Raw genomic sequence first — 27,384 nt, forward strand, 5'->3', positions numbered from 1 at the left:
TGATCTGCTTTTTTTTTTTTTATTGAACCTACACTAGACAAGGATCGCTCGGGAAATCACACTACACATCCTCTGCCATTTCACATCAAGAAGAGAAAGAAGAAGAAGAGACATCTCACACATACCTTTACAAGCCCCAGCTCATTCACCCAGTATACACACTTGAACCAAAAGCCCTTTATACGATGCCTCCCAGTTCACCCACCAATCGCAAATTATCCAATCCTAGCCCTACCCGAAACCAACTTGTGGAACGCTGCTCAACACTCCGAGGATGTGAGCCTTGTAAACGAAGAAAGCGCATCTGCAATGGAGGCAGGCCATGCTCACATTGCATAGACGAATTTCATGATTGTGTCTATAGTGTAGTGTCAGATCATCCAAGAAGCGTATTCTCAACAAACACTGCTCGTCGCCTAAGTTCGGGCTCTGCTTGTGAAACATGTAGAAGACGTAAAACAAAGTGTGATGGCAATAGTCCTTGTAGCTTTTGTGCTAGCAATGGCATTGATTGTGTCAATAATTCAGAGCGTAGAAAGAGATCCGTAGTCGCTTCATCTCTCTCGTCTCCGTCCAATCTACCAATCACACCTTCTTCGCTAGCCACTTCATCTGATAACACAGCCCTAAACTCCACCACATCCAGCACGACTACATCATCATCTTCTGCTACTACTGCCACTACAAATGCAGGTGGTGCAGGAGACAATGAAGCTATTGATCGTATAGAAGATCGCCTTCGTAGAATCGAGAAACTCATGACAGCCTTCACACCCAGTCCACTGTCTCAATCGCCCCTCACAAAAGAGATCAAAGAGCTCAAGCACGCAGCATCAGGGTTTAGAAAAATGTCATCTCCACATTTGCAGCACGCCTCCACTCGATCCCCCACACACGCTCGTCAACAGAGACACTCTATACACTCTATGTCTTCCCCTTCGTCATCTGCCTCTACATTGAAAAAAGAGCACAGTGAGTTCCATCGTAATAGTAAGTTTAAAATTGTTGTGTAAAATTGGTTTGTACACGTGTGTAACTGAATCCATGCTTATTTAGATAACTTGCCTTACGTTTCTCCACCCAATAGCAACAACAGCAGTAAAACCTCCTCCTCTGCTGCCACAAATCACAACTCTGTATCATCGCCCTCTCCACCCCTCTCACCTCGCATCTTGAAGCAAAGCTCATCACAGCATTCGACCAATGTAGTTGCTTCCTCCATGCTGAATCTCTCCCTCTCACCATCATCCTCATCCACATCCTCCTCCTCTTATATGCAGCCATCTATTTCCACACCCACCTCACCCCTTGCTCACCATTCTGTCAGTGATCAGCAGCAGCCACATGCCTGGAATCAACATCACAATACAGCATCCTCCTCTCTACAAAAAGAGTGGAAGCAGTCATCGCCAATTCCTAGTTTGATGGGTAAGTTGACATTATGTTTCATTAGCTCTTTATACTCACAACCTGACATGTAGATCAACTGTCAAAATGCACCTTTGTTACCACTGCCATGGACTACACTACAGTGCACTACCCCATCTACCCCATCACGCCTCCTACAAACTCCAAAACGATGGGATCACCTTGATTTTTCAGATTTGAATATTAAAGCGAAAAAAAAAAGAACCTGTTGATTGTTTGGATTTACATCTATTTATTATATTTATTTTTCTTTTTTTTTTTATATTTATACAATAAACTTTCCTTTTGTTCGTATTTAAGCCATTCATTACAGCGTAGCCATCATGACAAACACTCGTAATAGCAAACAAGCATCGCCAGAGCAGCTTGTCCAAAGTGACGCCAGTGAGCATGACACTTTCTTTGAACAGGAGGGGCAAGAGCAGGAGCAGGAGAAGCCCAAGCAACCACAAAAGCAAAAGCAAAAGGACCAAAAGCATGAACAGCAGGTGGAGGAAGAAGAGGATGATGAAGGCTTTTCTGCTGTTCTCGTCACTACATTGAAGGTAAGGTTCCTCATCGCACTGTTACACATCTGCCAATGTTTGCTATAGAAACATGGCATCCAAGAAACAGACATCAAGAAGCTCCAGAGTGCTGGTTTCTACACAGTAGATGCTATTGCTTATTCCCCCAAAAAGTCTTTGCTGGCCATCAAGGGTCTTTCAGAGGCCAAAGTAGAAAAAATCATCAAGGAAGGTAGTATACATATAGGAGGCACTTGAAAAGAGGACACTGATGGCTTCTACTTTAGTCAGTGGCCTCATTGACATTGGCTTTACAACTGCGCTTGATGTTCAGCAGAGAAGAAACGAGCTCATCTACATCACGACTGGATCCAGAGACCTTGATACGTTGTTGGGCGGTGGCATAGAAACTGGCTCCATCACTGAGCTGTTTGGCGAGTTTAGATGTGGTAAAACGCAGCTCTGCCATACACTCGCCGTCTCATGTCAGGTACAGTACAACATGTACGTTACCAAGGAGAAAGCTTCACTGACACAAGAGCACACAGCTTTCAATGGAACAGGGTGGCGCGGAAGGCAAATGCCTCTATATTGATACAGAGGGCACTTTTCGATCCAGTAGAATACTATCTATTGCAGCCAGGTACACATGTTTGATCGCTAAATCAAGATATTCACTCTCATTTCTTGCTGCAATAGATTTGGTCTAGATGCAGAAATTTGCTTGGATAATATTGCATATGCTCGTGCCTACAACACCGACCATCAAACATCTCTCTTGGTCCAGGCAGCTGCCATGATGTCTGAAACGAGGTCTGTCAAGCTAAATGTGCGTTTGTACTGAAACCAAGTAACCAAAATCTACACAGATTTGCATTGCTCATTGTGGACAGCATCATTTCACTCTATCGTACCGACTACCTGGGCCGTGGCGAGCTATCAGCACGTCAAATGCATTTAGCCCGCTTTTTACGAAGTCTACAGCGCATTGCCGATGAATTTGGTGTTGCTGTTGTAGTAACAAATCAAATGCTGTCCAACGTAGATGGCTCCGCATCCATGTTTACAGCCGACGCAAAAAAGCCTACAGGCGGCAACATTATGGCTCATTCATGCTGCACTCGTTTACATTTTAAGAAGGGAAGAGGAGACAACCGCATCTGTAAGGTGTATGACTCGCCCTCTTTGCCAGAAAGTGAATGTACATTTGCAATTGCTGAAGAAGGTATCAGAGATGCTAATGATGATTAGAGCCCTTGTGTGTGTGTTTTTTTTTATTTTCAAAAGAAGCTACAATGTGCCAGTTAGTTAGAATAGTTTGCTCCAGATAACCAACACGATTAAAACAATCAAGATTAAAATGATAGCAGCAGTAATAAGTTTGTTGGTGGCCATACTGTGTTGAGTGTTAGTCTGCTTTTGATCGTGTTGATTTCTTTCTTTCTCTCTATCAGTACGTACCGACGTGCCATGCCTTTGAGCGTCTTGGATGCCTTGTCAATGTGCGAATCGGCTTCTGCAAGCTGTAGAAACCAATGTTTAATATCATCGCACACATAAATCATACTGCACACTTACAGTATCCCTTGCCCGGACCATAGTCTCACGTTGTCCTTTCAATGTGCTCAAAATGTTAATGCCAATGCCTTCAGTTTCCAAAGCTAAACGATGGCTATCTTCCAAACGACGACTGGATTGACCTAATCTTTCAGTGCCGCTTAATAAACGTTGACGTTGATCCATGGTGGATGCATCAAAGTCGTTTCCATCGTCATTCTCTCCCGAGCCAAACCCGCCAAGCAGTTCATCTCGATCTGAGTTCTTGGGCACAATGGCTGTGGTTCTTCTCTGTACGTCTTTGTAAGCGAATTATGTCATTTGGCGTTACAGGAAGATCCCCTTATTTACCAAATCTCTCTTGAGCTTCTCTGCCTCGGACTTGTAAAGCCTCAATTTGGCTTGTAGACGAGTGCGTGATGGCGTAGGAATATTCAAAATTTCCATTTCCATTTGGCCAAGCTTTTATATGTGCTAATTCAGTATGCTGCTACTGTAGAGGAGCCTATGAATGTAACTTACAATCTCATCAGCTTCATCAATCTCTCTTTCAACTGCACGGATAACAGCCTTCCTTTCCTCTGTGAAGCACACTCAAATAAGTACATTGGCAACCAGCAGTGTGGTCAGCAAATACAAACCTCCTTTTTGGTTTGGGATTTGGTGCTCTATCTTTTGTTTGATGGAGTCTGTGATGGATGTAAAGTCTTGCTCATAGCTGGAGAAGAGCTCGGAACCGCCAGCAGAAGATGCCATGTTGTATTATATATATATATATGTACTGATAACAAGAAAAAGTGAAAGAAGGAAGAAAAAAGACCTTGGTATTACCATTGCTGTATGCTCTAGCAAGTGTTTCCATTGTGCTATAATCTCCGTCTCATCACGTGTGGAGAAAGACATACAGATGTGTGTGTCTATATGTCTAGTTGCCTCTCTTTCTCCTTCCTTCTGTCTCCTCTTCTCTTCTTTTTTTTTTTCTTTCTTTCTCGCTATTTTGTTATTTCATTGTATTGATATATATATATATATATATATATATATATAACAATCAATAAGCAGCATGACTATCCACAGAGACGAATCCACAGACGTAGATCCTGTACAGGTAAATCCAACACTGAAAAAATCCTTCAGGTACCAGCATACACCAACACACCCACTTGTAGATATGGAGTGCCAAAGATTTAGAAGCAGAATTCAGCAAAATGCTGAAAGCATACCACGACAAGGAAACAGAGTTTAATTGGGAGGCAAGAGATCAATCCATAACACGTTTGAGAGGTATTCTTCGGGGAAACGCAACGGAATCACCGTACCTTGAAGTTTTGATGCCATGTATGAAACAGATGGTGGATGGCATTGTTAAAGCCGTAAGTGTGCCATGTATTTGCTATACCATGGAATCTCACTCCAAGTGCAGGTCGAGAGTCTTCGCACTCAACTGGCAGTCAAGGCCCTGTTGTTGGTTACAGACATTGGTATCTACATTGGCAGGCATTTGGACAACTACACCACAGATCAGATCCTCCTGTGTATGATGCGGTGCTCTAGCTTGACCAAAAAGATGGTAGCCAGTGCCTCGCTGGAAACAACCAAATCCTTTCTCAAGCACACACAGTTCTACCCCAAGATCATGAACATGCTCCACTTGTCCATGAACGAAAAAAATAGCCAGGTGAGATTGTATGCCATGACTTATATCAAGACACTGTTGCAGACACATGCGCATCATGACCGCACTCGGCAAACAATAGATCGTAGTCATAGCACAGAGCAATTTGAGAACATTATTGTCAAGGGGTTAAATGATCCAATCCCGGCTGTGAAAGAAGTGTGCAGAGAGGCATTTTGGATATTTTGGGAGCATTGGAGAGACAGAGGCGAGGGGTAACTATATCTTGGTGCATATTTGAGCAGTACTAACACAATTCACAGCATCTTGCGACAGTTACCTCCAGCCGCACAGAAACAGTTGGAAAAGTCGAAAACCAGCACAAAAGCCAGTACTGCCAAATCCATGCATAGCCCTACTATATCGCCTCGAGCATCCAGTTCCTTGGGCAGACATCGCCACCAGGACCTATCGCCTTCCACTTCCAGCGCCTCGAACGGATCACTCAAGCGATCCATGTCGCCATCCAACAACCGAGCCGTGTCGCCACCCCATCTGCGATCGCCACCACCGCCTTCCTCCATCTCGTCTCAAATGCAGCAAGATCCTACACAACATCAACCTACACACAAAACGCGTGTACCAACATTGAGTCGAAAAAAGTCAGCTGTCAGTTTAATCAAGCGAAAACCTACCAGCAATTTCATGAATCTGATCACAAGTGATGATATGTTTCAACGATGCGAGGGCATTGTACTACTAGCAAAGAAACTAGCCCCATTCCCTCCCTCATTTGATATCAACAACAACAACAACAACAACAACAACAACAATAATGAAATCCAGCTGGATGTCCCCAACAGTCCGCCCGTCTATGGAGAACAACTACGAGTCATTGTCATCAAGCTGTGGGAGGACCACTACCCTGAGCCTCTGTTTAGCTGGGATTCCGTCACCTGCATCATGTTTCGACTACTGACATTTGAAGAATACATTCCCAAGCTAATACTGGAGGCCAATGCCGATGGTAAATCAGAGAACGATCTAGCGAAGCAGCAGCTGGCTCAAATGGGCCTTGTGAGAGCAAAACTATTCCTGCAATCCCATCATCCTGCGCTCGTGGATACCTTGTTCAACTGTTTGATCCAGTACGGCAATTTTGCTATTGCAAATACGCCGGGATCGTTAGCTGTTACCACCTCTTCGTTTGATAGAGTGGCTATTGGAAGCAAAAAGGACATTACTCGGTTACCAGCAAACAGAAGAAAACTCACTAAACAGTTTTTGGAATGGATGGACGAGCTTGTGACACCATTAATTGGATTAAGCGAAGATGTAGACGTTACAGCCAGAGCCTTTGAAGGAGTACCTACAGAGTATGTGGATCTGGTCAACAACAACGATAGCCATGCGGCAGCCTCGGCCACTTCAGAATGGTTTGAATCGGACGATAATATACGGCAATGTCTGGCCATCTTGCTGCCTCTTATCACCACGTCTACTTCAGGCACCATGTGGCATGCTCCGCTCGTCACCTTCATCAAGCACATCCGACTACTTAACCAGCGATTGTTTGAAATGGTAACCACCACATACGATGACTATTCGGTCAACAAGATATGCAGAGTTTTGGGGATTCACATTAGAGTAGAGCCGCCTCTGTCTATTGTGCCACAGCAACAGCTCACTGAGGAATCCATAATGGCAGTTGACGATATCATACAGCACAGCGAGCCTTTATTTGAAGCAGAAACACTACCAGCTCCTTTGATGGATTCCAGTGAACCACCTGTCGCTATTGATGAGGTGCTGTACGATGATCCTCCTCTGAATGCGTCCAGCTCAGACTTGACATCACAACCCCTCATCGACGCTCCTTTGGTAGACAAGCTCACTCTACAAGAGAGAAACGACATTTTAGATCATGACGCACACTTGATATCCTCCTCCACTGCTGCCGTTGCTACACCTTTTGAGCATAGAAAGGTACAAGATGAGGTTCCTATCCCTGACTACTTTGGCCCCAAACAGAATGTAGTCGAAGTTATGGTATGACAAGCATACACATCTGATTACTATTGTCAGCTAAAAAAAAAAAAAAAAAAAAACTTTTTGATAGTATACTCACGACACTAGTCCTGCTACTGCATCCATATTAGATGGTCGCACGGTCTCTGGTACATCTACGTCAACAACAACAACAAAGCAGGTTGTATCATCGTCTCCTCTTTTACCCCCTATTGATGCACCTCAACCAGTAACAAGCCAACCTGAGAAATCTTTGTCAGAGCCATCATCGACAGTGACACCATTACCACAGACAGCATCGCCAGTCGCAGAGTCTGTGGCGCCATCACCACCAGCACCAACAGCAGTAGCGCCTCATGTCCCTGCACCCCCAACACAACTGCTGCCCTCTGAACCTAATTTAGAGACATATCCTATTCCCACTCACGTACCATTCTTTGCCCCTGAAAAAGTCAATTTCCCAAATCCAGTATTCAGATCCAATGTGCGAACCAACATTGTCGCTGTCTCTCAATCCACCACAACGACTTCCACCACTACCAATGGTACTTCCAATGGAAGACATCTCAAGGATAAGACGACATTGCTGTATACGTTAATAGATAAATTGAATTCAGCGTCATCATCAACAACAACACATGCCGATACATTTCGTAAATTAACTCGCTTGTTTAAAGAAGTGCCTATCCGAAGACGCTGGGATCAAGGAGGCATAGAAGAAACCGGGAGCGAGACATGGGCTGGTGCTTTGGGTGATGCTGGGAACTTTGTGGAGACAGTACAGGCGATCCTACCCCATTTGGACAACAACACTGTTGCATTGGAGTGCATCCGTCAACTAGCAGTAACTCAAACTGGCTTGTTTCGTTATTACGAACGAAAATTAGATGATCAGGGCAAGAGTTTAGAATCGCAACTCATGGAGAAACTATTAGATATTCGATGCAACGATAATCCTACGGTAAGCGTGTATGCGGCCCTTTGTTTATCGTACGCAATTCTGACGGTTTTCGGGTTTAGATTTGCGTTGCTGCAGAAGATGCACTAGACGCAGTTTTGGGTACATTGAACCCTCCCACGGCTTTCGAGATGTTAATGGCATTTATTATTTATCGACTATTAATATTGCCATGTAACGAGGAATTGACCGACGTCAGATACCATCCTGTAGGCTCTGCATTTACATATCTCGGTAAATGGGTGAAGGAGATGAACGAGACATTCTACATTGATGAATGGTTATCCAAGCGAGGTGGCGTGAATGCCATATTCAAGGCAAGTGTAACCATGGTAACCAACTGACTTGTTTGATCTCATCGTTCAGATATATAGGCCATTAATCACCCTCTTATCAATATACGAAAATCGTGTGTGGATGCCATGGTCGCCTTTCACGAAATCATTGGAGACGACATGTACCAGTTCTTGACAGATTTTAGGGAAGACCAACTCAATCTTCTAAAGTACTATGTTGCAAAATCACAAAAGAAGAAGATTAGTCTTCGGAGAGACAACAACAACAACAACAACAACAACAACAACATGAGCAACGGTCAATTTTGATTTCAAAATATTTACAAACAAATCATTTGTCCTTTTTGGACATTGCTGATTGATTTCGACTTGCTTTTGCGATATACCCACCTTTTATTTCTCTCTCTCTCTATATATCTCACTCTAACCTATATAAATAAATAGTATCGTAATATATCACATTTTGGGGGAAGAGTCAGAGAAGTGAGAAACAGACAGTAGATAAATATTTAGATTCATGCATCGTGGTGGTGGTAAAATGTAGTACATACCCTCACATCATTTTACCCGCCACTTTTTTATATTATTTTCTTCTTGTTCTCCTTGATTTTCTTCTCTCTATGTGGGATGTATCGATGATTCGCATTAATAGATCCTGATCTACCCCTGGATTTGTAATAGTGTGTATCATTTGGCTGGTTAATTAAAAAAAAAAAAAAAAAAAAAAAAAAAAAGAAAAAGGCTCTCTATATAAAAAAGGGTTTAATAACGCTTAATTTAGAAAAAGGGTTTGATTTTCTGCTCGCTCGGGTGCCCATGGAAGTGATCGAGAGCCATGTATGCCGTATTTATACATATAAAATTCATTCCACACACAAACAACAACCATCACATCAAGCTTTGATTTAGAAAAAGGGACGTGTGTATCATGCCATTTTGTGTAATCCTCTCAACAAAGCCATCTCTAGCTACTGAAATGATACGCATCTATACATATATAACACAGCATAAAGACATTGATCCGTTTCAACAGTAAATAATAATAAAGGTTGTTATGATTATGATTTTAATTAAAAAAAAACTAATGTAAATAATAATACATTAAAAAATTGGATGAGAAGCGTTTCATTCTAAAGTATTCTTTCATACTACCATATAAAAAGAAGTACTTTTTCAATTCAATTGACCATTTTTTTTCTCTCTTTCCATCTCTCTCTCTCTCTCTTTAACCCCATCATTTTTATCCTTTTATTTTTCCTTTATATACTATGCTCGCTTCTTGTCCTCAAGATTTATTCTTTAACAACAACAGCAACAACAGCAATGATCACAAAGACAAGAGATCAAGACATTTCCATCACCAGTCATTGAGAAAAGACTCCATGATGAGCACAAGCAGCGATCTCATGGTCGGATTAAATGCCAATGATATGTCAAATAACATCAACAATAATAATAACAAAGATAAAGAAGAGCAAGTATGGCCCCCAGATGTCGAATCTGCATTTGTCGAAGGTACACTCCATATATGTAGTTTTGCATGAATCAATCGCATATATGTAACCCCTTTTAATTTTAGCATTGGAATCAATTCCTAAGCTGGGCAGAAGAAAGATCCTCGTCAACGGAAAGCCTTGTGGCCGCAACGAGCTGATTTCAGACTTTATCTATCGCAAAACTTGCAAAATTCGTACAAGAAAGCAAGTATCATCCCATATTCAAGTATTGAAGAATACTCGCAAGGGAGATTCGCATTGTAAGATTGGCACACTGATGACCGCTGTTCGTTTTGATTGATTTATTATATAGTCATGCGTTTATTGACTGATTCCGTTGATAATGATGATAGCAATAATGCTTCCACAACAACATCAGCAGCAGCTAAACCCAAGACTCGCCCTTCTCATCCTCATCATCCTATGCATATGCCAAATCACCATCACCATCCCCTTCAACATCATCCCATGGGTGTCAAAATGAAGACGTATAGATCCATTGATTCCTTGTCATCCGATGACTCCTCCATCAACTCGTCGCCTTCACCTACAGACTACATATTTGATATCATGTACAATGATCAACAACAGCAGCAGCAAGTGCTTTCCATGCTCCAATTCAAAAATGTGTATGACCCCATGCAGCAGTCTTTACTCGCTACTGCAAATAGCATGAACCCCCTTGATTTAAACTTGATGACGGATCCATTCTTTGGCTCTACAACTGCTAATAACACAGATATCCTCACTACACCTTTGCTGGAAGAAGAGCAGCAATTAGCCATTACAGCAGCAGAGCAAGAACTATTAATCAATAGCTTGGATATGCTCAAGGATAAATCAACCACAGATATCACCACCTCCAGTTGCTTGAAAAGAAAGTCATTGCACGGTGAAGAGCAAGAGCAATACCCCTTGTGGCCAAACTATCTGTGCCTATATTTGGAATATGCCCTGCCTTACGATCCTTCATGTCGTCCATTATCGCACAATTTATCGCAACTGCCTCACTGTCACGCTACTGGCATCCCCTCTGTTTCTTCCAAAGAGACAATTTCCAAAGAGAAATGCCCCATCATCTCCACCCTGGCTTCCCTCAACACACTGATGGCCAAGACTAAGCTTGATCTGAATCTCTCTATTGCAGACTTTGCATTCAATAATACTTCGTTTTTTGAGACAAAAACCCGTCGCACCATTGAATGCACAACCACCATTTACTCGTTTGGTAATGTTGTGTTGGAATCCAAAGAAGTACAACAGGCTCTCTGGGTCAACGAGGGGAAATACATGTACAGCTTTGTCTTTGTGAATCAGTTCTTTGATGCCTTTATGAAGGGTATCCGATCGCTGCAATCTTGGGATGAAGTGGATATAGCCATCAACAACCTGTGTATCGTCCAGGTAAGAAATGCACTAAATTCACAATGATAAGCATCCTATTCATACTTTGTTTCAATAGTCTTTTGAAGATGTCGACTCCAAGGCGGATCCTCTTCTTGTCATGGTGTATGAATTTGAAAGAGGCAACGGTGTGATGGAAGTGTCTAGTCTTGAAGACGACAAGCCATCACAGCAAGTATCAAACAAGGACGAAGCAGATGACTTGGACTTTCTTGACCATGATCTATAGACAGACATGACACACACACACACACACACACACACACACACACACACACACACACACACGCGCAACTACACCCATTACAAGCATAAATACTATGCCTTTTAGATTTAATAATATACCCCCACCCCTTTTTATTAATATCATTTTTTTTTACATAAAGATCCCCCTTCCCTTCCTCATCCATCATATACACAGTTTACATTATATACAGTACATTATTATGAACCACACCTTATGAATAGCTATTTGCTTTTATTTTTCAATCTATACACGCATATACATACAATTACATAAACAGATACAAACATACTCTTCAATTCATACGCACGTACACACTCGAAAGAATAAATTAATAAAGAATGAAAGGGATAGATTTTATTTGTTTATTTATGCATAATCAAATCATAAAAGCAACCATCACATACTCTGCTCCATTGGCCGGTTGTGCTGTGTGCCTTGGAAGTGTTGAATAGCGGTAATCTATTCGCACTGTGTCTTTGGCAGACGATGGAGCCGCATCGTCTACAGTGATGCTTTCTTTGAAAAAAGGAGAACCTTGTGCTACATCGCAAATGTCGCTTGGTGTGTTGAAATTGGCATTGGTTTGTTTCATGGTCAGGCACCCAGAGACACTTGGGTAACAGAGAGAACCTTGTTTGTCTGTCTCTGTTACTGAGATGCAAAATGTATTGATGTTGATAAAGTCGAATATGATGTATGGATGGCGATATGGAGAAGGTGGTTGTCTGTGCTTGCTCTTCTTCTTCTTCTTCTTCTTCTTCTTGATCGCTGTACTGGATATCTCCTCCTCGATAAGGCATTGTCGTTGTGCCTGTCCCTGCTATCATCATGTCGATACCATTGAGTTTGTCCTGATACGAGTGGATAACATGTCCCGTCCCCACACCACCACCAACAAACATGCCAACGTCCCATCTCATCTTTTGAATCACATCATGTTTATCGGCCATATTTAATAGATCTGCTACTGATCTCTGGAAGTTCCATCTTTCATTTTGTTGATGTTGCAGTTCTAATTCTTGGTCCTGCAGCGTGTTGTTGGCATCCAGTGCTCTCAGCGCTTCTTGCCGGTGCATTTCTCGTCTACGCGACTCCATCTTCATGTTAATATCAGCCGTCAACTCTTCCAGAGAATCAATCATGACGAGTTGCTGATGAGCTACTTGTTGGCACTCTCGGATGCGCTCTTCGTATTGCTTTTCTCTTTCATGAAATTGTTCATGAAGGGTATCATTCACCAGCATCAGTTCTCTCACACGGTGCTCCGCATTCAGGACGTCAGTAGACAGTGACTCAAGTGCTTCGGATTGGTGTATACAACTGGTGACAAGGCTTAGAAATTGCTTTTGCCACTCTAATTGAGATGTGTTGGATTTGATGCTGGCTGTTTCAGATAACTCATCGAGTCGAGAGTTTATCAAGCTGTTGGTAGTGGTAAACAGTGCTGTCAAGTTGGGGCTTTTCAGCTGTCTCTCACTGAGCTCATCCTCCTCCTCTTCTTCTTCTTCCTCGCTGTAGTTGTAGCTGCTATGGTCTTGGTGCATCCGATAATGATTAAGCGATCGTGTTAATGTTTCATCCTCTTGTTTGTTGTCATCCTCCTCATCCTCATCTTTATCACTCGGCAAAAAACTCTGTGATTTGATGCGACGATGACCGAGATACAGTGAGTTGTTTTCATTCAAATTGGCCATACTGAAGCGTCTTCCCTTGAGCTCTCGTTTATTGTTGCTGCTTCTATGCTCTGTTGTGATGATGGGCGAAGAGATGGTCCTTGATGGTCTGACCATTTGACGCCTTTTCTGTCCCATAATCTCGTCATGGAAGAGTTCCTGAACATGAAACTCTTGCATGGATCGCGTGATCCCCGTGATTTTGGCTCTGAGAATTTCGAAAGCATCTATGTGAGGGTCCCAATGAACTCCACCGCCACCAGCAGCAGCAAATGTGCTGTGAGTTATCGACGATGATGATAGCGACGGCTCCAAGGAAGCTAGTTTATTACGCTCGGATTGACTGAGTGGTTGCTGTAAAGAATAGTACTTTCTACGATTGTTGTTGTGATGTATGTTGGAGAGCGATCTTTTTCTATTGCTGCTGGCACTGTTGATAGTGCTGTTGGTCTGCAAAACGGATGATTTTGTTAATCTGGGTACAACAGATGTTGAGGCGGGTCTCTTTCTGATGGTGACCACTTCACCTATGCTTTCTCTTCTTTTTCGCTGCTGTGCCTGCTTGAGCGCTTGTTTCATGAGAATACTGTCGCTGGTATCGTGATGTGCATTTGAAGTAGCTGTAGATGCGTTACTGGTAGCGGCTGTCATGGCAGACGACAGGATGTCTTCATCGAGCAGCATCATACGAGATGTATAAGACGAGCAAGTAGATGTGGATGTGGAGGGTAAACGCCGATGTTGATGATGATACATGTTTAAAGAAGAAGAGGAACAAGGCAATAGACTATTAATACCAAATTGTTGTTGTTGATGTTGAAATGCTGCAGTAGTATCATCCAGAGAAGCATAATTAGCATCAAAATCAGCATCAACAATGCTATCAGCATCAACACAAGAAGCAGAAGCGTAGACTCCGCCTTGTTGCTCTCGCCTTGCTTTGCTGTAGCTGCTGTTGGGTGAGAGATCAACACTGGTGCTGCTAGTGTACAAATAATGATCATCATCGCCATTCATTGGCTCAGCTTCTCCAGGCGCTCTATTGTTGTTGTGCCTCAGAAGCCTTGTGATGTCTTGATAGTAGCGTATGTTATCGTGGACAGTAGCGTCAGTCAGATAATTCAAGATGTGATCATCATTATCCATGTCTTGTTCTTGTTCTTCTTCTTCTTCTTCTTCTTCCAGTATGGTTTTGTTGTGTATAGTAGGACCCAACATAATTTATGAATGGTATCGAGAAAACCAAGTTTCATTTTCTAATTTAGAAAAGAAAACATCCAAAAGCAAAAATCAGGGTGGGTGTTGTGAGTTTGTGATATGATTCCAAAGTAAAACAAAATAAAACAGAAAGGTTACAACAGAGTTACAAAACTGGCTAAAGATTACACACAACTTTATTGACCAAGTCATCATGTAACCACCCTTTTTTGTTTGAAATGGTCTTATAGCTGCATTATCGCAACTATTATCTGAAAGAAAAAGATGGCCTCATCATTTTGCCAGGTCCAGAAAGCCAACATGTGTTGCTTTTATGTTGATTTTACATCATATGAGTTGACATTTCTGATAGAATGTGCGTCCATTTCTTTGATTTTGTCAATGTTATTGTATCCAAATTCGTAAAAGAAACATTTGTGACACAAGCAAATGTATACTCATCTCACAAAAAGCAATAAGCACACTCTTGGCGATGAATGACCATTGTGCGGTTCATTAAAGCCCCCCAGGCTGCATCTTTCATGTTATCTTACCATCAAAACCGACGTCAAGAGCCGGTTACCTTTTTGTTTTCCAATCACAAGATGAAGCAACATCCCTGGTGAGGCCGAGCACTTTTTTTTCTTTCTTTTGTGCCGCTAACCGTCAAGTGATGCTAATTCTTATACTTGATGAGAGGCTTGAGCTACATTTGTTTAGTGAAATATTTTAGATTTAGAAGCTTTATCTTGCTTGATCCTAATTGTGCGGTTGCGCATTTTCAGGTACACATGGAGTAGATCCAAACTCAAAACATCATTTACAGTGTGGAGTATTACAGTTCCCATTGCATTGCGCAATAGGATTTGCATTTCAATAAACAATTTTTACAGCGACTGAATCTATCAGGTCATTATATACACTGTAAAATATTCAAGAAGGTAGACAAACTAAAGAATTGAGTACCGTACAAGATGAATAAACCAACGGCGAAGCCGGCATTGGGGAGAGGGGTTTAGAGAAAGCGCTAAGCCCATCCACCAAGAACATAACGTATCTAATTCAACATTTGGTAACATTGGCTTATGCAGCGGTTTTACTGTAGCGAAGTGAAGGTAAAAATCAGAGCAACTAAGCATCTAACCCATCATTTGGTAATATTAACCTTGATGTGTGTTTTACAGTAGCAAAGCGAAGGTGTAAAACCATAGTATTCAAGCAGCAAATTCGGGGTTTCATTTTCAGATTAATAAGCTTACCAACAACATTACGCATCAAAACTTGCATGAGTTAGTCTTACCAAAATCAATATGCCTCCTGTTCAAACTAGAAGTTGCACAGGCTGTAGAACTGCCCTTCCAGTAAATTACAGCTAACAGAGATGTGATTCATGCCGTGTATATAAAAGCTATAAAGCAAAACATAACCAAATTGGGCAGTTTTCAAGCCTTCATATCTTGACATATAGACCTTTCTGAGCCATCGGAATAACGCCAAACAATTGTACTTGAGTGGTAGTAACTTCCTGACACCTTTGCTCAACTTTTTGGACCAAAAAAAAAACATGGTCAAAAATCGACCAAAAAGCATGAGGGGTACCTCATGCTTTTTTACGAAAATCAAACGATCGCATTTTTGACACCAAAAATGAAGACTTTTACTATGATGTATATCAAATCAAAATGTTTCTCTCGATCCAAAGCAGCCTCTGAAACCACTTTTATGAGGTTTTCATATGTAAAATATGGCTATTTTCGCTAAAAATCTCTTTTCATCTTTTACCAAATTGCTCAATAATTTTATTCAAAACACTTATTACAGTTAACACCATTGGAAGCGCCTTGAAAAGTACTTCAAGAATGTATTAGGAAGCGTAGGGTGATTATTACATTTTATATAGTCGAATATCTTAAAATAGATTTAAGAAGTCGAGAAAAAACAATATCTGTCCAATCTTGAACAGAAAATAATGAACTGAGTTTGAATCAATTTTGGCACTGTATTCCTGCTGGCTAACCTAAATGCCTTTCTGATGATGAAAATGATAATAACAATGATGATTGCAACAATGATTGTAATGCTGATCAAATGAAAACTATGGCGTTGAAAAACCAATTGTTTAGCTCGAATACTTTTTTCTTTCCTGGGGGGGGGGGCTTTCCTATAATAAAGATGTCTTTTGCAATGATAATATCTCAATAAAGTCGCTGTAGATCTTACCGCAAGCCCTGTATTTACTTAAGACCAGCTTTATGCTGCCATCTCAAGAGCAACATCAGCGAATGGATAACAACTCCTCCCGGCTCGGGTATAGCCTTTTATTTTACTATTAAATGATTGTTTAAAATCTACTTGATATGCCAGATTTTTATTATCTCTGATTTGAAATGTCTTTGGCGATAACCTGCAGGACGACGCCATCATCGAGCGTAGCGAGATTGATTGTCTAGTATAAATATACACTACTAAAGCAAATTTCAGTAGTCAGGCTATGCTATAATCGCTTTTAGTTCTCAGAACCTTTCTTATTAGCTTCGAAAACATCGAATACAGTAATGAGAGATGCATTTGCCATCAGCCAAAAATTAATAAATCTTCGCTCGACTTTCTGTCCTGATTTGTTGGTTTTTCAACTTTTTGGATTCAGTTCGACCTATTTTACCAGATTCGACTACATAAAATGTAGTGGTATCCATATACCCTCTTAAGCTTTCTTGGAGCACTTTTCAAGGCGCATCCAATGGTACTAATAATAATAAATGCTTTGAATAAAATTATTGAGCAATTTGGTAAAATATGAAATGAGGCTTTTAGCAAAAATGTCAAGATTTTACATATCAAGATCTCGCAAACAAGACTTTAGAAGCTGCTTTGGATCGAGAGAAACATTTTGAACAAATATACACCATAGTAAAAGTCTTTATTTTTGGGGTCAAAAACGCGATCGTTTGATTTTCAATAAAAATCATGAGGTATCCCTCATGGTTTGGAGTCGATTTTTGACGATCCCAAAAAAGTTGGGCAAAGGTGTCAAAAACGAGGTGCTAGACAAGAGAAATTGTTTGATGTTATTCTGGCGGCCTGAAATGGCGTCTAACACGAGAAATTATGGATTGAATGCGTCTAGATTTCGCTCTGCTTTGCATATTATTGCGCACTAAGAAGTGTTGCTGGCATGCTATCTATCCATACATGGATTGATCCTATAAATACAGACGTGGGACAACGTCAAAGAGCCAAATTCATTGCTAAAGACCACTTATAGAGCCCTCATATGATGGTGAATATTTAAAAAGTGGAGATCAAGCAGGCTTTAGGAATGGTTTTGATGTCGGTTTTGATTGATGCAATCTTGGATATTCAGATTCAAGCACGCTTTCTGTTAAAGAGTCTATGCGTCGGATTATTTGACGTCAAATCAGCAGCCCTGAGTTGATGGAAATCAATAGTTGCCTGATTCAAAGTAACCGCCCAAAGTGCCCTGAATCAACAATTGAAGCATGATTCAGGAACATCTTTTAAGACTCAGGTGTGCCGGTTTGTTGCTGGGATGGACTAGCATTTGGCATTACCAAAGAGGATTTAGATGTGAGATGTCTTCTAGGGTAGATTGAACTGCTGAGCAGCCTGCTTCATGGCCTCGCTCTTCATTTGCAGTCAATTCATGCAGGCTTCTGATTGTAATCAACAGGGCCTACCTGTTTGGTGAGTTTCTCAGACCCCTATAAAATATAACTTAAAAGCTTACCTTTATCACATAGAGCTCTTAATAGCCAAAGGGCTTATGCAGGACATAGCAGTTTGGTTGTGATATTTGTTAGCATTTACGCAGAGCTAGGTAAACACATAAGCGGAGACAGGCGCATATTATTGAAAAACAAAGAATGTTTCACATATATTATGATAAATTAGACAATTTAGATTGATAATGCTCTTTACAGTAGATGTTTCCACGAGATATATAATAGACATTTTGAATATGAGATTTACAGATCTATTACAGAAGAAAGTTGGCATGTCAAATCTAATGTGCGTGATGGCTGAGTATTCTTACATGGCATGTGAAGCAGGCTGGATGGAATCTCCAATTGTTTGACGTTTCGGCACAGCCACCTTCAATGGGTAGAGAACATGTATGGCAAATAGAGTGATTCAGTTTGTGGTAATCCAGTTTACAATAGGGTGCATTGTCATAAACATAGAATTGATTATTTGGAAATGGAGCACCGCACATCTAATAAACACATTAATATATAAAAACAAATATAAACTTGTATTTCAGATGATTTACTTGGCATTTGAAGCAATATTTATGCCAATTTCCTTTCAATTTACCGTCAATTGAGATTACAGCTTCCTTTTCAATTGCCCTTTGACACGATTGACATTTGGGCAGAAAGAGTGCATTGTAATCCGTTTGGCAGTAGAGCTTGCCCTTCCGCTCCTTTAAGCCTGTTGTGTTTGGATCGACCGCTTTATGACAATGAAAGCATCTTAAATGCTCTGGATGAAAAAACTGGTTCATGGCAATCGTCGGTCTCACAAATGATGCTATGGATTTTTCACTGTAATATATACCATTAGTTTGTAGAAATTAAGGAGTATAGATAGTATGGTATACTCGGATGTTTACCATGTGCCACATTGTAAGAGTCGGGTAACAGCCAGTTTGTAGTGTCTCGTGCAGTATACCTGGCCCTCGAATACACCTGGTATATCTCGATCCAGAGGAGCATGGCATATAAAACAGGAAAAGCACCTTGTATGATAGAGCTTGTCCGCAATCAAGATGGATGCATTACTGTGGTGACACCGACAACATGGATTGACAGGATTGGTTCTTGTTTGGAACCTCTGTTGTATCAATTCCCTGAGATCAGGCCTCTTTACGGCTTTTGCGTTGATTTGGCCTAGCAATTCATTGTTATCCTCATAGTGTGAAATCTGAGAAAATCGATGCTACATCATGATTGCAATAAGGAGTTTAAAGGAAAAGAAAGGGGGGGACAGCTCATGATTTGATTGTATGAAACTTACAGGTTCAGCACAAGGACACACATGCGATGGCAGGCTTTTCATGCCGATGTGGATCTGACAGGTGGGGCACTTCAGCGTAGGCAAAAACTGAGATAGTGTCATCAAAATGGAAGAAGGAAAGAAACATGCAATAATGTGTATACAATGCGGTCATTGATTTATATATGGTTCAACGACCTCGTTTGCCAGTTACACAGTTGCAATATTTTTTTGACAGTGACGAAAATGAAGCAAGGACACCGAATAGACCACCACATCTGTTCTCTTCTCCTTTATTTTCACACAGACCACAGAGAGATCTGTTTTTTTTTTCTTGAAAAGAGCTCTTCTCCTAAATTTAAGCTTTTTCTATTTCAACCCACAAACATACACACACACACACACACACTCTTTCTCTCTCTTTCTTTCTCTCTTTCTTCCCCATTCTTTTTCCTTTTTCTCCAAAACATCTTGGGATTTACTTGAAGTCTATATCTCGTATATCTCACACTTCAGATATAAACATTTCCAGTACATCAGTTCTTTTATCTTTGCTTAAAATTTTCTAACGAACGATAAAAAGCAAGTTACTAGTAGCTTCATGTCATCATCTACTGTAACTAAACCATATATAACAGAATCTTGGATTCATATGCAACAACATGGTTTATACGACAAATCAGCAACTGAGAAAGAGGGAGTCAATAACGGTAGAGGAGGTGGAGTAGCCGGCGGCAAATACGCAAGATCCACCGCCAGCAGTCGGTCTCGTGCACTGAATACAGCAGACAGTGGCATGAGCCAATCTGGAATATATGAGGCGTTTGCAGAAGCGGATCGATATGATACCAAAAAGTCGATGAATACCAAAAAGTATCTGGATACGCGAAGAAAAAGCACAACCCAAGTCGAGATGAACAGAAGAACAAGTTTGGCTTCTTCCACAGCGTCACCAAGGCTCAACACCATCAACACTAAAAAGTCCAACGATTCGATATCCACTACAAAGAAACCTTCCACTTTGCTTCAAGGACGAAGACAAACATTGTCAGGTGCATTATCCTCTGCGAAATCCAATGTAAATAATAACAGCAGCAGCGGCAACGGTGGGCTCATCAAGTTGGCGGACACATTACGTGATACACTTGCAGTAGAGCGAAGGTTAGCGCAACAAGAATTAAGGCTATTGAATAATGAAAAGAAGGCAACAACAACAACAACAACAACAGCAACCCGTGTTCAACAACAACAAAAACAAATACTAAACTCAGAACAAAATGTTGTAGACATGATTACTAGCGCAAAACGTAGATCCAGTATGACTAAAGAGAAACTTCGTAGCTTAGAGCAACCTACAAGAAGACGCACACTATCCAGTGGTGCTACATTACTGACTCCTCATCAGCAACCACCACAAAGACCGAAATTAACTCCCCCAGGCACCACCGCAACAAATGACACCTCGGCTGCCGGTGCTAGTTACATGAAGCCCACATTAGCAGATCAGCAACGTCGACACTCATTAGCCAATTCGCCATTATCGACCACTTCAGCAAGGAATTCGTCTTCGCCCAGACGAAGAAAGAGCAATGCTATACAAAAGGGTGCCGAGTCCCCTTCGTTTACCACCAGCGAAGATGATCGCGAATCGTCGTCTCCCACTCTCGTCAGTAACCCGGTGTCTGCATTAAAGAGAAGATCGATTTTAGCTGCAGCTACTGCTAAGGCTCGTGAAATGCACCAAAAACAACAACAATGTCCTGATTTAGTAGTAGACACTGAGGAGACTATCGCAAGCACAGCAGCAACAGCAGCATCAGGAACAAGCAGCGGAGATGAGAAGCCTACTGCTATTTCCAAAGCAATGAGAACAAGAAAAAAGTCATTGGGCTTGGACACAGATGCCTTATACAACCGAAGAATGTCCAGAACCGAAAGCTTGAAAGAGGGGCTGCCTACTTCTCCCTCCATGATGGCAGCGAGAATGTCAAGGCGAAAGAGTGTGATTAACCAGGAATCGCCCATTAATCCTGCACCCCCAAACAAACGATGGTCTAAAGAGAATGGTAACACAACAGGAGATGAGCAGCAGCAGCAACAACAGACGCTGAAGAAGACGGTTCGAAAACGTGGCAAGGTAAATATTTATATAGCAATAGACCAGCTAGTGTGTGTGTGTGTGTGTGTGTGTGTGTATTGACATAGGGTTGATTTGCAATATGTAGACCCTGCCAGGTAGTCTAGCCAAACCTCCCAATGTCACTTCTGTGCAATTGCCTCCCATGAAGGTGGAGCCTATCAGACTTAACATGCCTAAAGCAAACGCAAAAAGAACACCCAAATCGCCCTCCATCAAAGCAACTGTCAGCACGAATCGAATGATCAGCACTAAAAAGAGAATGTCCATGTCATCTGCCAACACAACACCCATACCAATTAGCTCTTCTTCGTCGTCCTCTGCTGAAGCCAATGTTGTAACACCACCCAAAAAATCGCTCTCCACGAGAAGAGCCAAAGGGCAGAGCCATTTGGGTATCTCTACATCGAGACGTGCATCATTAAAAGCGCCATCGTCGACTACCGTCGTTACACCGCCATTAAAAGCGTCTCCTGTTTCTGCATCCCCGCGTGTGCGACCAAGATCAACACGTCGTCAGAGCTTGGCTGTATTGGACACGAATAACAAGTCTTCGCTTCGATCAGCATCATCGACGCAGCAGCAGCAACAGCAAGAGGAGCCAGAATACCCAAGAAAGTTGAGTGGATCCACTTATTCTTCCAACAGCAGAAAGAACTCGCTCGCTGACGAATCCTCCCTCGATAAAGACAAGGGTAAGTGGTGCATTATGAGAGATCACTTTGTGAATGTACGTTGGATGTATTAAATGCATTATTAGGGCGCCATCGTGCCATTAGTCTGCGCGAAAAGCTGGAAGCCATGGTAGCTCAGCACGCCATTCATGAGGATGATAGTAAAACCAGCCGTCGATCGCCCAGCGCTTATGCGACAGGAGAGTACAGGCCACGCAAGAGTCAATGCTATGATGTGAACGATAAATACACACAGTTGCTCACAGCAGAGGAAAGAGCTCGCCCTCAACGCATCAAGGATACACTGATGATGTGGGACAAGGAAATGGTGGAAGCCTTCAGTCCAGGTGTGCCCAAATCACCGTCTATTGCCATCAAATTTTACGGCCATCATCTCAGCCCTTACGAGCAAAACGAAATCCAAGGCTACCCTGAAGTCTATTTTGTGGGCCATCATGCAAAGAAATACCAAGCTATGCCCGACAATGCTGCCCTGAACTATGGCTATGATGATGAACGTGGCGATTACAAGAGTGTGACAAGCGACCATTTAGCTTATCGTTACGAGATTTTGGAAGAGCTAGGCAGAGGATCATTCGGTCAAGTGGTGAAATGCTATGACCATAAAACCGCCTCTACCGTCGCTGTGAAACTGATACGCAACAAGAAGCGATTCTATGCTCAGGCAAAAACCGAAGTCAAAATCCTCAGCGACTTGGTGAAGTGGGATCCTGAAGACAGACACCACAATGTCAAAATGACAGATAGCTTTTATTTCAGAAACCATCTCTGTATTGCTTGCGAATGCTTGAGTATGAATCTGTACGAGTTCATCAAGATCAACAACTTTCAGGGATTTCACATTACGTTGATCAAACGCTTCACCATCCAGCTGCTCCGTTCGCTGTCCTTGCTGTCCAGACATGGTGTGATCCATTGTGATCTGAAGCCAGAGGTATGTACATATGATTGCAGTCGCATCATGGCCGCTGACCTTGTGTTTGAATAGAATATCTTGCTCAAACACCCTACCAAGAGTACCATCAAAGTCATTGATTTTGGCAGCAGTTGTTTGGAGCATCAGCGCGTATATACCTATATCCAGAGTCGATTCTACAGATCGCCAGAGATCATACTGGGTCTTGATTATACCATGGCAATTGATATGTGGAGTCTAGGCTGCATCATTGCCGAATTGTACACTGGCGTGCCCATCTTCCCAGGTGAGAATGAGCAAGAGCAGCTTGCTTGTATCATGGAGGTGTTGGGTGTGCCTGATCCTGAATTGATTCAACTAAGTGAGAGACGCAATCTCTTTTTTGGTACGTTTTGAGTAATGTATAGACACACTAAGGGACTAACAGCCATCTAACCCAGACCGTCGTGGCGAACCTCGCGTGGTGTGCAATTCTCGCGGCAAGAAACGCAAGGCAGGAGCAAAGAGTCTCAACCAAGCTCTGCGATGCAACGACGCACTCTTCCTTGACTTTATCCAGCAATGTTTGCAATGGGATCCTGCCAAGCGACTCAGTCCAGAAAGGGCATTCCAGCATGAATGGATCTTACAATCGACACGTCCTACTGCAGTCAGAACCTCTCAAGAAGAGCAGCCGCAACAAACACCGCAAGTGCATCAGGCTGATGCCAGTGCTGTTTCGCCAAAACCATCCACGTTGATACAAAAATAATCTACATCACCTGTCAAGCATTATACATTACCTCTCTCTCTCTCTCTCTCTCTCTTTCGCTTATGCTATGTTTTATCTTTCTCTTTTCTTTTTGTTTTCACGTTTAATCATACTGCTATTACGTATTGATATTGTACTAGTCGTTCTCTCCTTCCTTTTGCTAAACTGTATTTTATAACTCTTTACCTTCTTCTATACCATCAACCAGATATATAGTAATAAAATCGCAACATATACAAGCACTATACCATCTGCCTCACAAGTCTTTCGGCTTCTGCATTATATACAGGCTTAGCATTGTTTTAAACAGCATCGATTAGAAAGGTATGTTTATTGTCTATATACTTTGTAAGTTAATTGTTTGCGCCCAACTCTTCCATGTCTTGCTCAGAATAACCCAACAGGGTCAAGACGTATTTCAGACTTTTTTGATTGATTCTAGCTCTTGCTTGTTCTTGCACGCGAGGCTTGGCATTGAATGCAATACCAAGACTGGCCTTGTTCAGCATCCACAGGTCATTAGCACCATCGCCCACTGCAATCACTTGCTTTAGGGACAATCCCTCAGCTTGTGCAATGACATCCAGTAACTCGGCTTTGCGAATACCATCGACAATAGGACCAATCGTCTTACCAGTAAGTGTCAGTCCATCAGATGATACCTCTAATTGATTAGCAAAAGCATAATCCAATCCCAACTCGGCCTTGACGTAGAGAGCCAAAGGCATGAATCCACCACTGATCACAGCTAATTTGAATCCAAGCTTCTTTAATGCGCGACACAAGAAACGAGCGCCCTCGGTAAAGGTAAGGATCTGCTTGACATTCTCCAATACACCCACACTTGTTCCATTCAAAAGAGCCACACGACGACGCAATGACTCTTTGAAATCAATTTCACCATTCATGGCAGCCTCAGTGATAGCCTGCAAATGCACGAGGCACGATGAGTAAGTCCACTCGTGTTGTACCGATACTACAAAGGTTTATACTTACAGAAACTTGATCCACCACACCAGCATGTCTGGCAATTTCATCAATCACCTCTTGGTAAATCAACGTAGAATCCATATCAAATACCACTAATCTCTTGTTCTTTCTGTATACATCATCACGCTGGAAGGCAATGTCTGTACCATAGCTTGTAGACAAACCAATCAACTCTGTGCGTAATGCACTCATATCCATGCCACGAGGGACACTCAGACGAAGATCAGCGCAGGAAAGCTTGTCGTTATCTCTGTTCAGACGGATCATCTTTTCAACTGAAATATGGTGCTTCAACAAGAGATGTGTCCATTCGCTCAGGAAGGTGGAGTTGAGACCGTTTTGGTTCAAGATGGTAGCAGCGTACTTGGTACGTTCAGAGTAGGGAGCTTCTTCCAATGAAGGAGGGATATAGACGGGTGCACTGGTGGTGGATGAAGCAGATGAACGCTTCTCTTTCTTAATCTTTTCCTTTTGCTCGCGGATGAGAGGCTCTGTTGCTTGCGAATCGGGAATGTCATAGGTCAAGGTAGCATCCCACTTTTGAGCAGCTTCAGCAAGATCACGGAACACAGCTACATTGTCAGACTGCAATGTAATCAATACACCGAATGTGACATTGTGGTAAAGACGGGAGAGCATGAAGTCATCGATATCACACGGATGACGGGCGAGACAATCCAGCACAGCGCCTACAATGTCAGTGCCATGAGGGCCGGACAGCGACACCAACACTTTCTGATTGGGGCCAACAAAGGTGGGAGGCAAGACGGTGGAAGGGTTGATTTGAGATGAGCGGCTTCTGACCATGATGGGCGATGGTTTGGTGTCTGGCGTTTGATTATTCAACTTGATCATGACACTGCGTTTCAATTGAGTCAATGCTTCTGCCTTGACCAAAGGTAGGGCAGCCACTCGTTGCAAGTAAGGCTCAGACAGCGATAAGCCTGAATGGCGGTCGTTCTTTTTGAGGATCTTGGTGATACCAGTGTAATTCAAAAACACAAATCTCTCCAATGTGATGATCTTTTTCAACAAATCCATGGCTGTTTCCTTGGTTGCATCATCTGCTGCTAAGGATGTCAGTGATTTGGTTTCTTGTTCAAAGAATTGAGTCGCTCTTTCCACCTGAGTATCCAGCTTTTCGATAAAGACGACCTCGCATTTCTGTAACTGGCCGAGTCGCTCAGAAACCAGTTGAGCAAAGGGCTGTTGCTTTTCCGTATTCTCGAGTTTAATGGAATGAGAATACACATCTGATTTTAAAAAGGATTTCAAGCTGTTGTAATCAATACAGTTCTCTGCATAGGTTGCTGGTAACTGAGACTTTCTATCCTGGAGGTAGTTGCCAAACTTCATGTTGTGATAGCAGAGAGGATAAAGATGAGTTTTGTGCCCTAGTTTCTTTTTATGGCGATGTAGATAGATAAGATATGGACAGTCCCCCACATGAGTCAACAAAAAGATGCGGATCTCAAATGGAAGCTTTCAAATGGGAGTGAGATGTGTATCTTGCATGAACCAAATAAAATCGACAAGGTCATCCCAAATGACGTTTTGCCTTCTTGTAGCGGTACCACATTCTCAAGTACAAGATCATACTTTTTTTTTTTTTTTTTTTTTTCTCTCTATACAGCATACAAACAACAATGCAAGCATCAATGATCTCGGCTACTGGCAAGCAGGTCATCAGCATCTGATTGGAAACAGAGTGCTTTTATTCCTTAAATTTGAGACTGATACTGTTGACACAATGACGTTCGTCAGTAGGCGTAGGGAACCGTTCACCTTTGAATACATGTCCCAAGTGTCCTCCACATTTAGCGCAGCAAATTTCGATGCGTTGCATGCCATGCGAATTATCCTCGTGCCTAACAAGTGCGCCAGGAATACTATCAAAGACTATAATGCATCCAGCATGATTAGCATACACTACTTCACATCAGACCACACAACAAACACTCACAAGCAGGCCACCCGCATCCACTGTCAAACTTTGTATCCGAAACATAAAGAGGAGCATCACATCCAGCGCAATGATAGACGCCTAATGTTAAAATGGCATGTATAGATGAGGTCAGCAGAGAAGGCGCACACTGGATGATAGTATAACATATTACCCTTCTTGTTGAATTTATTATATTCGCCTGTTCCAGCTGCTTCCGTTCCTATCGGTACATGTAGATGTGGGCATGGCTTTCAAGATTCAAACTATATGCAAGCCTTACCCTTTTGACGCAGCACACGGAATTGTTCTGGCGTCAAGACGACTCTCCATTCAGCATCAGTTTTAGTAGACATGAGTTTCGTTGCAATCAAGGGTTTAATAAGCGGCTGTCTTCTAGCAAGTACTTGTAGCGGTAATCTCTTGGCAAAACGTAAGAGCATAAAGTATCAAGAGAGAAAAGAAAAAAAAAGAAAAAAGAAATGTTTGTTAGATGCCTTTTTCTCGTACTACGTCAAGTATCATCATTCGC

At 42.0% G+C, this 27,384-nt stretch overlaps 9 protein-coding genes across 9 annotated transcripts; 5 read left to right on the forward strand and 4 right to left on the reverse strand.

Moving 5' to 3' along the window:
* Positions 1–185: 185 nt before the first annotated feature.
* Positions 186–1,594, forward strand: MSRB2 (Peptide methionine sulfoxide reductase B2, chloroplastic; the record flags this gene model as incomplete). The annotated part of the gene is made up of 4 exons (XM_064819929.1): positions 186–276; positions 340–990; positions 1,057–1,428; positions 1,482–1,594. 4 exons carry the CDS (start codon positions 186–188, stop codon positions 1,592–1,594), a joined length of 1,227 nt encoding a protein of 408 aa, XP_064683849.1.
* A 157-nt stretch (positions 1,595–1,751) lies between these two features.
* ATC70_000516 (uncharacterized protein) lies at positions 1,752–3,185 on the forward strand (the record flags this gene model as incomplete). The annotated part of the gene is made up of 6 exons (XM_064819930.1): positions 1,752–1,973; positions 2,022–2,166; positions 2,222–2,424; positions 2,483–2,577; positions 2,634–2,747; positions 2,804–3,185. 6 exons carry the CDS (start codon positions 1,752–1,754, stop codon positions 3,183–3,185), a joined length of 1,161 nt encoding a protein of 386 aa, XP_064683850.1.
* Positions 3,186–3,242: 57 nt separating this feature from the next.
* On the reverse strand, positions 3,243–4,247 carry ATC70_000517 (uncharacterized protein; the record flags this gene model as incomplete). Its single annotated transcript, XM_064819931.1, has 6 exons — positions 3,243–3,330; positions 3,396–3,457; positions 3,513–3,782; positions 3,843–3,953; positions 4,014–4,072; positions 4,133–4,247. 6 exons carry the CDS (start codon positions 4,245–4,247, stop codon positions 3,243–3,245), a joined length of 705 nt encoding a protein of 234 aa, XP_064683851.1.
* Positions 4,248–4,554: 307 nt separating this feature from the next.
* Positions 4,555–8,697, forward strand: ATC70_000518 (NodB homology domain-containing protein; the record flags this gene model as incomplete). The annotated part of the gene is made up of 7 exons (XM_064819932.1): positions 4,555–4,599; positions 4,661–4,864; positions 4,915–5,381; positions 5,430–7,155; positions 7,226–8,095; positions 8,155–8,409; positions 8,467–8,697. 7 exons carry the CDS (start codon positions 4,555–4,557, stop codon positions 8,695–8,697), a joined length of 3,798 nt encoding a protein of 1,265 aa, XP_064683852.1.
* Positions 8,698–9,656: 959 nt separating this feature from the next.
* Positions 9,657–11,517, forward strand: SIR2 (NAD-dependent histone deacetylase sir2; the record flags this gene model as incomplete). The annotated part of the gene is made up of 4 exons (XM_064819933.1): positions 9,657–9,903; positions 9,968–10,144; positions 10,198–11,288; positions 11,347–11,517. 4 exons carry the CDS (start codon positions 9,657–9,659, stop codon positions 11,515–11,517), a joined length of 1,686 nt encoding a protein of 561 aa, XP_064683853.1.
* A 380-nt stretch (positions 11,518–11,897) lies between these two features.
* On the reverse strand, positions 11,898–14,426 carry SAC3 (actin cytoskeleton and mitosis protein; the record flags this gene model as incomplete). Its single annotated transcript, XM_064819934.1, has 1 exon — positions 11,898–14,426. The coding sequence occupies one exon, from the start codon at positions 14,424–14,426 to the stop codon at positions 11,898–11,900; it is 2,529 nt and encodes an 842-aa protein (XP_064683854.1).
* Positions 14,427–20,073: 5,647 nt separating this feature from the next.
* PYC1_1 (pyruvate carboxylase) lies at positions 20,074–23,920 on the forward strand (the record flags this gene model as incomplete). The annotated part of the gene is made up of 5 exons (XM_064819935.1): positions 20,074–21,558; positions 21,647–22,253; positions 22,319–23,187; positions 23,242–23,554; positions 23,610–23,920. The coding sequence occupies 5 exons, from the start codon at positions 20,074–20,076 to the stop codon at positions 23,918–23,920; spliced, it is 3,585 nt and encodes a 1,194-aa protein (XP_064683855.1).
* Positions 23,921–24,273: 353 nt separating this feature from the next.
* ATC70_000522 (uncharacterized protein) lies at positions 24,274–26,266 on the reverse strand (the record flags this gene model as incomplete). The annotated part of the gene is made up of 2 exons (XM_064819936.1): positions 24,274–24,846; positions 24,917–26,266. The coding sequence occupies 2 exons, from the start codon at positions 26,264–26,266 to the stop codon at positions 24,274–24,276; spliced, it is 1,923 nt and encodes a 640-aa protein (XP_064683856.1).
* Positions 26,267–26,624: 358 nt separating this feature from the next.
* Positions 26,625–27,295, reverse strand: ATC70_000523 (uncharacterized protein; the record flags this gene model as incomplete). The annotated part of the gene is made up of 4 exons (XM_064819937.1): positions 26,625–26,809; positions 26,874–26,954; positions 27,028–27,075; positions 27,136–27,295. 4 exons carry the CDS (start codon positions 27,293–27,295, stop codon positions 26,625–26,627), a joined length of 474 nt encoding a protein of 157 aa, XP_064683857.1.
* Positions 27,296–27,384: the final 89 nt, after the last annotated feature.

The sequence above is a fragment of the Mucor velutinosus genome (assembly GCF_035048745.1).
Source record: "Mucor velutinosus strain NIH1002 chromosome Unknown tig00000041, whole genome shotgun sequence".
Classification (NCBI taxonomy): domain Eukaryota; kingdom Fungi; phylum Mucoromycota; class Mucoromycetes; order Mucorales; family Mucoraceae; genus Mucor; species Mucor velutinosus.